This window comes from Thermobia domestica, chromosome 9, assembly GCF_964235325.1.
Source record: "Thermobia domestica chromosome 9, izTheDome1.hap1.1, whole genome shotgun sequence".
NCBI lineage: Eukaryota > Metazoa > Arthropoda > Insecta > Zygentoma > Lepismatidae > Thermobia > Thermobia domestica.
The window spans coordinates 128,767,986-128,779,765 of record NC_137462.1 but is presented as its reverse complement, the minus strand read 5'-3'; the positions used below and the strand labels follow the sequence as shown (position 1 = coordinate 128,779,765).

Here is an 11,780-nt window from a genome sequence, read left to right as displayed (position 1 = left end):
AAGTAGTTTCCAAATAGCCTCATGATGCTGAATCAACATTGTAAATTTCGACTCTTCATTTAACCTGATTTTGATCCACCAGCAGCAGTAATCATTCACTTGCAGAAGGAAACAGAATAAGTACTATACTATAACACTACTATTCGTAACTTATACATAAAAGTGCACTTCCCGCTTGTCTGCTGGCTAGCTTTTGCGTCTTTGATGACGTGGTTCTGAGTTCGATTCGCAATAGAAGAACAGTTAAGAATTTAACTCATTACGATAGTTTGTATTTCAGCATAAACTGTACGACAACATCTCAATATAGCCTGGGTACTGAAATGGGATGCCAAACTTCAATAAATAAAGATTTTCTGAGGCCTCACTGGAAGAGTGCTGAACTCTGGTCAGTGGGGTCTCTGCTTCGATCACAAGTCTCGCCAAGTGATCTTTGTGGTGGACAGATACTATGAACAGGGGTTTTCTCTTGGTTCTTTTCTTTCTCCCACTTTCTTTATTACATCATTTATCATCCATCCATCTTATCATTACCGTACTTTCCGAGCCTCGGACATTTCTAGTAATCCTATATAGATAATATGCGCATCAATCGATTCAGGACAAACGAAAGACGTCAATTGACATAACTTTTGGCCATTTCCGGATAGCTACTTTCGGTTTAGTCACAACTTATTTCCTTTGATTTGGGCATTTCTATTGACGCTGTATATACCTACAATATACACATGAATAGATTGAGTTTGACGAAGAAAATCAATTAACTTTTCAATCTTGATTACTTCCATAACTTAGCTTCCTGTATAGAGTAACAATTTACTTTCCGAGGCCTGAAAATTTCTAACTATACTACATATTCAATATATACAGTATATTAATCGATTCAGGATGACGAAAAGAAAAAGTGATTGATACTAAGTTTGACCATTTCCCTAAAATCCATAATGTAGTACTTTTCCGGTCCCGGGAAAGTAAATTATTCTCCACTATCTCCTTTAGACTTGGTACGTAATCAGACGTTAAACAAACAAACAAAATCATAAAATACAATCATGAAAGAATATTGTTTTAAAGTTTAATAAGCCACTGTCTTCAAGGTTGCAAATTTAATAGTTTTTTTATTATTATTGATAATACATATCTATAAACTTCAAATCGTTTACATATTAATATAATAATTTAATTTCAACTAAAAGCATAATACTGTGGTTTTTGTTATAATTAAAATAATTAACATTTAATAAATAAGGCAAGAAAATATTTCAGCACTATCAAATTCTGTAAATATGGATAAAAATAATAACAACCTCTAGTTTATTAAAAGAACTTTTCCTGTTGAGATTTCCGAGATTCCAGTGTTGCCACAGTCCTAGCTATGGAGTGGGCTGAAAAATAGTACCAAATTGAAACGAAAAGGGCTGAATTCATTATTTTATCACAGTGTAATACACGAAACTAAAAGAGGTAAAGTTCTAGAACACTCCTTCTCCCCCCCCCGCCCTCTTCTAACAGTCCAAATTAAGTAAGTGTCTTTCCAAAAATTACTGTTTGAAAACAGCCAAATAGGTGGAAAGAAAACAACGATGAAACTAGATGGAAGTAGATGAAACTTTTCTCGCAAGAGAAAACAGTTATCGTCTACGGTACGTATTGTAAGGAAACCAAACGCGGCTCTGTTTGAAAGTGACCAATAAACCAAAACGTTATGAAAATATATATATATAAAACGAGGAACAAATCAATCATCTCCGAGTTCGTGTGCAAACAATACGTTATAATAAAATATTAAAATATAAACCATTGCCCCTTATTCTCGCTCATTTCAAGACAGGAGGATAATAGAATGTACTTTTTTAAAGACAGCATTATTTAAAAATCCAACACATAGTATGAGTAACTTAAGGTGTAGGAAAAGTCTTATTGACACTTTTGAAAATGTGACAAGTATTTGTTAAATGGTACTGAAATTTGGTAGAATTGTACCAACTTTTTCACAAAATGGGCTGAAAATGCCAGCGTGGTACCAACGGGCCGATGAACGACAAAAAGGGCTGGGTTTGGTACAATTGTACCAAGTGTGGCAAGAATGCGAGATTCCATACAACTATATATTAACTTTACACCACCACGTATGTCCATTGGCAAGCACAACCACTCTAATTTAGCTAATTATTTTCTCCTCTTCTAGTATTTCATACAATTTTATATTTACATACCTGAGAATTCTATTATATTTCTTCAATGATACATAATGCAAAATCTTTTTAAAGTGATTCAACTTGATATCTGTACACTGCAATCCAATTTAGAAAAACTTATTTTCTGAGAGAAATAAACAGATGGATGGTTTTTGTACAATCAATGTTAGTTGAAAGGTTTATTGATAGTGCCAATAATATATAGTGCCAATAATATATAGTGCCAATAATATATAGTATTTGTGGGTTATGGTTTTATTGCATAATTTATGGCTAGGACTAGGTTTATATGTGGAGTGGTGCAAGAGAAACACCCACCCATCCTTTGAGAATATATCTGTTATAAATAAAAGTGAATTTAACGATATCAGCGGCTAGCTTCTACATGATCGGGGTAGTTTTTACTTCTGATGTAAGTGAACCATGGATCAAGTTAATTTTTTTCTCACATTTCAGCATGGTGGTAAGAAGGCCTAACATTAAAAAATAAACGAAAACGATCGACTGTTCAATCCATAACTTTCGAAGTTGCTGAGATTAATAGTAATTTTCCCGGTGAGGTTTAAGTCCAAATTCAGAATTCAGCCCCCATCGGCATGGGAGTCAGAGGTGGGACGGGATAGGGAGTGTAATTATTCATTTCAGTGACCCCAACAAACATTGATTGGAGACTAATATCCGTCGTTTTCGATTATCTTTTACATACCACCTCCATTTTAATACATGAGTGAATTATAAGTTCTAATATAAGTTACAGCAGCAAAATTTCAAATTTTATTCTTGGGGGAAGTGGAGCTCAAGATTATCCGATTATATTGAATTCGCATTTTTCATTTTACTATTATCTTACTGGGTAAAATGTATATAAATCTCAAATTTAAAGGGGGGCAATTGCCCTTCCCTTTAGAGCACCGAATAAAGCCTCTTTTCCCTAAAACAAAATCTAAAATGCTGCTGCTAAACTTATATTCTATAGGCCTCTACCTATATACGTATGTGATGTAATTAGTTTTGGTGCTATTTGTATGAATATTTTCATTTGAAATTTCCACTTTTTTTTTTTTTTTTTTTTTTTGTTTACAAAATTGTGCATCTTTTCCACCAACGTTTTGCATCTTGGTAACCAAAATTTTGCACTTGAATTCCTAGTTCCATAAATAATCATTTTGTAGTGACATACCCAACTGCAAAGATTAATCGTTGGAAAACTTAATAAATATAGCTTTAAAGAAAAGTGTATCATTAAAAACCATCAACTCGTTGTAATGAGAAACGGTATAACTAGAAATTCTTCACTCTTGATCAAATGTTTTAGACAGATGTAAACACCATATTAATGTGCTAATTTATTACAAAGCACTGTAATTTCAGCGTCTCAGATGTAGATGTCACTTCGGTCGGACGATGGTTATTCTAGTGAGTACGAAGGCCGTATTTCAACGAGGTGAATAGATAGTAGATCCTTCATCCTTACTCACCAGTTTGTACTGGATGAAAGGACATTTTAAGAGACAGGTTCTTCTTATAAGGCTGCTTATATTCTCAGATATTTAAATGACCGAAAACCTTTTAAAAAAATAAAGAAAGAACATTTCTTTTCCTTGACTACTACAATATGTAATTGCAAGTAATGGTAAAGTAAACAATATATTAAGTTAACTTATATTGGCAATCAGGGTGATGAATTATCTTCATATCATGGAGATTTATGCCCATTGACAATATTACATCTTTGATTTCATCTAGTTCTTGGGGAGTCAGAGTAGTATTTTCTCTCTGCAAAACGCCAACCCACATTAAGTACTCATCGTAGAAACGTTCACAGAATCTCACCACTATATATCTACCAGAATTCATTTTCAGAAAGCGTAAATCAGTTGTCATTTCTGAAAAGTAATAAATAAAGAAATTATAAGTTCTTTAATGAATTAAGTATAAGTAGGAACAATAAACAGCTATTTATATGATGTGAATTTAGTCAAACTAAAACAAACAAACACACACACACACACACACACATATATATATATATATATATATATATATATATATATATATATATATATATATATATATATATATATATGAAATTAAAATTAAAAGCATTTTCAAGCTCATGTCCATCAAGTAATAATTTTCACGTTTCAAGAGAACTCTGAGGAGGCTTCTATGTTAAAAGGAAAGGAATTAACTCTTTGAAACCTCACACAATTATGCTCGTTAAACTAAAGGAGACGATGATTATAGCAAACGAACGATGATGAAAGAATTGGTAGTATGAGAAAGTGGGAGGAAACATGTGTACCCCCGAGAAAACCCACGAGCACGATGTTGTCCACCACAAACTTGTGGGGGATCGTACCAGAAACCCCACACATCAGAGGTAAACTCTCAACCATTCAGTCACCGTGGCCCCTAAAAGGAATTAAAAAGTTGATTGTAAACTTGAATATATAAACGAGAATAATCAGTGAAAATATAACATAAAAAAATAAAACCAATAAGTTCGAAACTAGTTCGATGGTTTTGGAGTTTAGCTTTGCTTTTCAATAGCGATATTACATGAGATGTTAATCCACAGTTTAATATGGAGCCCAAACTACTTGAGCTCCTAGTGGGGATCGAGCCCAGGCGTGTTTTCTCATAGGTGTGTACACTAACTATATAGTCACGAGAGAGTTAAAATTAGAAACTGATTATATTATCCAGAATGTTAATCAAAAGGTTTAAACTATTAAACTGAATAGATCTACAATTTTTAAAATAATTTTACTTTCTCGTACGGAATAAAATACAGTTCTTTTTTTGTAGCAGTTCAATAGAGTACTATCTAAATATTATAAAATCACTGGTTGGGAACCACTATTGTATTCTATCAGTAAGGTTATATAAAATTTTATTGATGAAGTATGTTACGAGCAAGGGCGCCGATCCTGGGGGCCGAGGGGGCCCGGGCCTCCCAAAGCTCATGTGGGTCCCCTATTGTATTTACGAATATACAATATTTGGCATAATTTGAATGCAATTTGTCTTAAAATCTTCATATATATATATATATACCTTTTGCATCTGAATGCCCCCCCCCTAAATTTACAAAGAAATCGGCACCCTTGCTTACGGGCATACAAAACTTAATTTATTAGCGTTTAACGAAAAAAAAATACTTAAAATAGAAGACATATTCCATTCGATAGATCTTGCTGAATAGAACAAAATGGTATATGTCAGCGTAGAACCTCATGCGTAGTATTTAAGAAAATTGATTTAAAAAAAAAACCTAATTGTTTTGTAAAGCCAAGAATTGTGTAATTGTGTTCAACGAGAACCATGATATCGATTAAGATGAGAGTAGCATGAAATATACCCTCGTGAAGCTCTTCATTGTGACACTGGCAAGACGACAGTACGTAATATGGTTAATGAGATAAAGCACAAAATCATGATTATCTCTTAAACATTAATTATTATTTTACTAAAATATTATCCCAGACGTATATCACACTATAGGTCTCATCAGGATTAACAACATATGCTTAAAGTAAACTGCGGTGTATATAGTACAATCAGAGTAAATCGACAAGATTACTTACTATATGTAATTAAATAATTTTACAATATGAATCAAGAGGGAATTTAATGCATTATATGAATCTTGAAAATCCCAGCTTTTAGAGGATATTAACATTATGTATTTTTAATGTTTTACTGAGAAGAGTGCAGCCAATAATTTTGTACACATTTTACGTTTCTTCTCTCTACCATGTTGTAATAAAAACCCCAAAACTCAATTTTTCCCTTCTGTTCTGAGAAATTTTGTAGTATTTCCCTTTTCTCCCTTTCGAGAAAAAGTAAATTTCTTCAATTTTCACACAATAAGAACTACTAAATTAATTAGCTTTTTAACGAGGCATGGTTTATGTCTCTGCTGTGTTTACAACTTGTATTATAGTCAGTTAAAGTGAATGGTAGGTCTCCACGAAAACTTTTGGCATTGGAAATGGGCTATCCAATATGGCGACCATAGTAACCAAATCCGACGCGGCATTTTTTGGGACTTTTCCTGAGTTACTGAATAGAGTATCATGATGATTTTAGGAAAAATTTCGGCTTGTTTTTTTGAATGTCAGGGTTTTACCCTTTTTTGGTCTAATTGCACTGAACTATAATCCTCCATTCAAACCGGAAGTGATTTAAGTTAACAATTTCCCTTAGTAGGGGAGATATGTATGTTTTGCCCCACTTTCCCCCTCTACCCCCCTAACTGCCAAAAAAAAATTATGAAGCCGCCACTGACCATTGTACTTTAACACAGAAGGATACCCCAAAGTGAGATTGAATATGCTTTTATGACATTTAAAATCATAAAAACTTACATCTAAAACTTATAACTAAAACTACACTACATATAATTACATCTACTCCTCTTCTATCTTATAATGCCCCCAAGCTAGCGTATTTACACCATCTCGCGCTATATATCTTTTATCGTCCGAGGAATCTAGTGCTAGCTTATGAACGGTTATGCTATATATATCGTGCTTATAACTTCTAATGAGGTTTATATCCTTATACGTTTTAACATTTTTAAATAAGCTTTCTTTATAATCATCAAACTGCAACTCCTTGGCAACTACGCATTTAGTTACTCCTTTAGCTTTTTTCTCTTCTTTATTTTCTACTCTATAAGCATACATCTTTGATTTCAAACCAATAAACTCTGTCATTATCTTACCTTTATTCTCATCTTTCATCTTACCTATTACTTTTTTGTTTATTAGTGGTAGTCCATATATGTTATTTTCCTTGTATTCACTCGTGTCAAACTGGTCAACTATTTCTGCTATATCTTTGTAAAAGTCTTCAGTCTCAATCTCATATATAAAGCTGTCGGTATCCATATAACATAAATCTATATTGTTTCCATATTTCGGCTTCATTGTGTTATAGTGAAAATCATACATTAATAGCTTCGATAGTTCTAACACACTCATACCAACATATATTGGCTTATTAAACGTTAATCGCTCTTTTTTCATATGTATAGCACACAAGTTCTCACTAAATATTGTTCTGTAATCAAAGTTAGGTTTAGCAATTAATGCTTCTACCCTCTTAGGATCACATTCTAATTGTATGGGCTGCCTCTTTCTAATATTTTCCATAGTCTTTCCAAATACCGAGTTATTCATGAGCTTATAAAAATCTTCTTCAAACTTGTTTTTAGCTTGCGTCCTCATCTCTGTATTTAAATCAATGTATTTCTTTAACCAGTCTGATTGTTTAAACTCTAATACCCTATGCACTTTCTTCAATCTCATTCCAAGTGACATATATAGTTTTAAGTTTCTATAGTGAATTACATATCTTTCCTTATTGTAAAGCGTTGTTAATAATTTCGATTGTTTTGAGCCGGGTGGACACATGTTCTCTGGAGCTAATGGTAAATCAGAATGCTTGCTATGTAAATGCTTTGGATATTCTAAATCTACTTCTAATATGTAGCCAGTTTCTGAGTCATCTGGAATGTTCTTTATATCTATGTAAGGTTTAACCCACTTAAAATCTTTATAAGGCATGTATTGACTCATAGCCCATCCATATAAGTTGTTTGCGTCTAGATATGTTAGATATGTTGAACACTCATCCTTATTATAATCTTGCATATATTTGTTGTTAGCTTTTACATATCTTTTACTGCATTGTGAGATTCCTCCTCGTATACCCTTTTCTAACATTAGTATTTTATCATAATCAGTCAACATTTCCAAGTTAATTTTAGTCATCTTTAACATTGCATCCCACGATAGACCTGGTGCTGTATAATACCAAGCAGGATCTAATCCATATGCCTTTAAACACACATCTCTAAAGTTTTCAAATATATCTGTTAATTGAAGGACATCTGTTTTGTTATAATGTTCAGTTAAGTCCTCCCCTGTCTTTAGATCGAATTCTTCACAAACTCGTACATGAAGCTTATGGCGTTCAGGACTCATTTTTTCTCCTGTTAATCTGTTTGTAAATTTGTCTGGAGATAATGGAACAGGTTCTTTCAATTTTTCAAATGAATCAAAAAAGTCATATGGATAATCACCTTTAGTATTAACTAGATCAAGTTTATCAATCGGGAAAAACTTTAATGTTTCTCGAAATTGTTCGGGCTTTAAATTCTTTGTTAACTCTGCTAAACTCTTTGGCATAAATCTAAATGAATCAACAAATCTTAAATTTATTCCATCTTTTTCTGATCCTGCTTTTACATATTTTTCATATGTTATGTACCTTTCCTCATTATTAGCGATCAGTTTGATTTTTTGTGTATCATAAGCTAACTCCCTAATAAACAAATGCGTATCATAACCAGTTAAGTTGTGAAGAAATACAGGAACAAAGTTAGGATTTTTATAGTTTAAATTGCAATAACTGTGAGCTGCACCTCTAAACTTTCCAGTTAAATGATCATGATCTCTTACTTTTGCTTTATTTTTATTTATCTTATACAAACACTTTTTTAAGTCATGCTTCCATTCTTCTATTTTTTCACTCATATCATCTTTATCTTTATAGAACTGTATTTTCTTCTTCAGTATATTTATTTTTTTCTCAACAGCTGGTGGTAAGTCATTCAAGTTTTTCTCACATATATGACAAGTATCTGAACTGTTATAAACTTCTATTTCCTCCTCACTAAGCGGGGTCATATTAACTACTCTGTTATATATTTTCATAATTTCTATTGCTTCTTTTTGTAACATTTCAATAAATACTTTCGCAGCATCTGGACCTATATAACTAACAGGGGCTTTGTAGTCTCCATTTGAATACTTGACATAGTAACAAAAACTCATTGGTTCATGCTTTTGATATTTTACTGTTTTACTACAATTATGCTCTATTTCTAACTTACATAAGATACATTCAAAGTCAGCAATTATCGTAAATGGAACTCTTAATGATCGATTATAGTTTTGAAACTTTATTTGATTGTCATATGGTTTAGGAAGTTCTATTCTAACAGCCTCATGCTCTTTACAATATAGCTCATGGTTTTGCAACTGCTTCTCATTTCTAAAGTGTCTTGTTAAACATCTATCCCAAAAGTATAACTTCTCAGTATGTTTTGTCACTTGACTTCTTATTAATCGTGATAGGTCTTTTATCCAACAAAAATGATTGTTTTTTTCATCTTTTACATATAATAAATTGATATGAGTTTCCTGCTTATTTTTTGTGATTTGAAGTGGATATACATTATAGTTCTTGTCATAGCTGTAAACATTGATGGAGATATTACTTCTTTTTTCAAATTTAACTATATCTTTTAACTGTACGGGAAACTCAATACCATCACAATATTTCTTTTGTAATTCATTAACAAGTTGTTTATAATGAGAGGGTCTTTGAGGATTTTTTGAATCGGTTCTATCAATAGGTTTTAAATAACTTGCAATAGAATATAAGAAACATTTATTATCTTTATTTTGAATATTTATTACTGCTTTCTTATCTTTAATCTGCTTTAGAAGTTCAATATAGGAAGAAGCTCTTAATGGTACATACTTGTTTAATCTGATTTCTAGGTGTTTAATTTGATGTAACGTCCATCCTGATCCTCGGCCTTGAAATTCTTCCATTTCTCTACGAAGTTTTTGTTTGGCATGATGTATATATTCACTTAAGTCAGTTGATTCTAATATTCTTTCGTTTGATGTTTTGAAATTGTGCTCTTGTATTTCTTTATCTTTAATATAGTCACAAATGAAAACAAGGTTAACTTTAACAGGGTGAAATTTTAATTCCTCTTTGATTTTGTTAATAGCAACTCTCCCACTTGTATCTAAAAATTTTATTGGGTCTTTATATCCTCCTGTGTTTTCGACTTTAATGGTTTGTAAACGCTTCTTGAGTGCTGTTTCTTCTAATTCAACTTTGATGGGTATACGTGCTGGCTTCGGTTCTTCAATTACTTCTTGTTTAAAGGGAAATATATCTCTAATTTGCCTTCTGCTTTGTTCATCATCATGTTGTTAAAGAAGGTCTATCAGTTCTGCTTTTCTTAATCGGGAATATCTTCTGATCCCCCTCTCTTTACATTGTCGTCTTAACTCTATTACAGTAAACTTATTATAATTACTCATCTTATTTATTATATAGAAAATCTTCGTTAGTACTCTTCACCGGGTTATTTCAATTCATTTTTCATTTTTTCTAACACATCGTTTAAACATCTGCACGCGTCTGCCATTGTCTACATATGTTTCCTCGTTGTGTTAGTCTAGAACTTTCATGGGAAGACCCATCAAAGTCACATATACACATTTAAAACTGAATCATTTTTGTAAGCTTACTCATCATCATCATCATCATAATTATCACTACCATATTTGTATTCATCATCACTACTCAAATCAGATGTTTTTTGTTGCATTACTAATAACTCTTTTTCCTTTAACAGTATTTGCTTCTCTAGTAGTGTTGCTAATAGTTTAAGATCATGATGAATTAGTTCAAGTCTATCATGTAATAAATCAAAATCTTTCTCCATATTTGTTATATAGAAAACCAACAAAAATGAAATAAATTTAAAAATCTAAGAATAAAAACAAACATGACTAGTGCTAAGGAAATATTATCTTACAAACCTATATTTGATTGTGTACGTAAATATTTAGATATTGGTGGTTATAATGATAAAGACAAAATAAATTTTTGCGTGTCCATAGGTATGTTAGATCATTTGTTCAAGAAAGCCACTAAAGAAAACAACTCATTTCTTACACAAAACATTCTCTATGCGAACGTTATGAACTTGTCTGATGAAATATTAGATTCACTGACTGATGAACAATGGCTATCTATAGGCTATGATGATTATGAGGAGGAATATAACTATGATCACATTACAGAAGACTTCATACGCAAATATATGCAGAAAGTTAATTTGAGTGATATATGTTTATGGAAAAATTTATCGGAAGAGTTTATAAGAGAATTAGCTGATAAAGTTGATTGGGAGATTATTTCAGGAAGCCAAGACTTATCAGAAGACTTTTTAAGAGAATTTGCAGATAGAGTTGATTGAAAAGAAGTATCGTATCACCAAAAGCTATCTGAAGAATTTATTAATGAGTTTATAGATAAAGTTGATTTTGATGCTATATCTTACAAAAACGAACTCTCTGAAGCCTTTATACGAGAACATGCAGATAGAGTTAATTGGTGGTACATATCTGGAACTCGTCAATTATCAGAAAACTTTATAAGAGATTACGCTGACAAAGTAGATTGGGAAATGATTTCAATGTCTCAAAATTTAACAGAAGAATTTATTGCAGAGTTCGAAGGCAGAGTTCATTGGACTAACATTTCAACTTATCAAGACCTATCTATAGACTTTATATATGCATATAAATATTTTGTGGATTGGAGAGCTATAATAAGAAAATATCATAATAATCCTGATTTAGGTGATATGTTGAATGTAGCATTCGCTGTTGCAGCAGATGGTAATGTATAACACTTAAATTGTACTTTGATGGTTTAAACCATAAAAGCAATAGTATATTTAGTTTCTCGTATTTT

General features: G+C 31.9%; 1 protein-coding gene across 1 annotated transcript in view; it reads right to left on the bottom strand.

The window, feature by feature from the left end:
• Positions 1 to 1,105: 1,105 nt before the first annotated feature.
• LOC145695009 (uncharacterized) overlaps positions 1,106 to 11,780 on the bottom strand; it is a 50,663-nt gene continuing 39,988 nt past the window's right edge. The window contains exon 3 of the mRNA XM_081771834.1: positions 1,106 to 4,084. Coding sequence (XP_081627960.1) covers positions 3,849 to 4,084 — 236 coding nt within the window. The 3' untranslated portion in view covers positions 1,106 to 3,848. The remainder of the gene's footprint in view (positions 4,085 to 11,780) is intronic.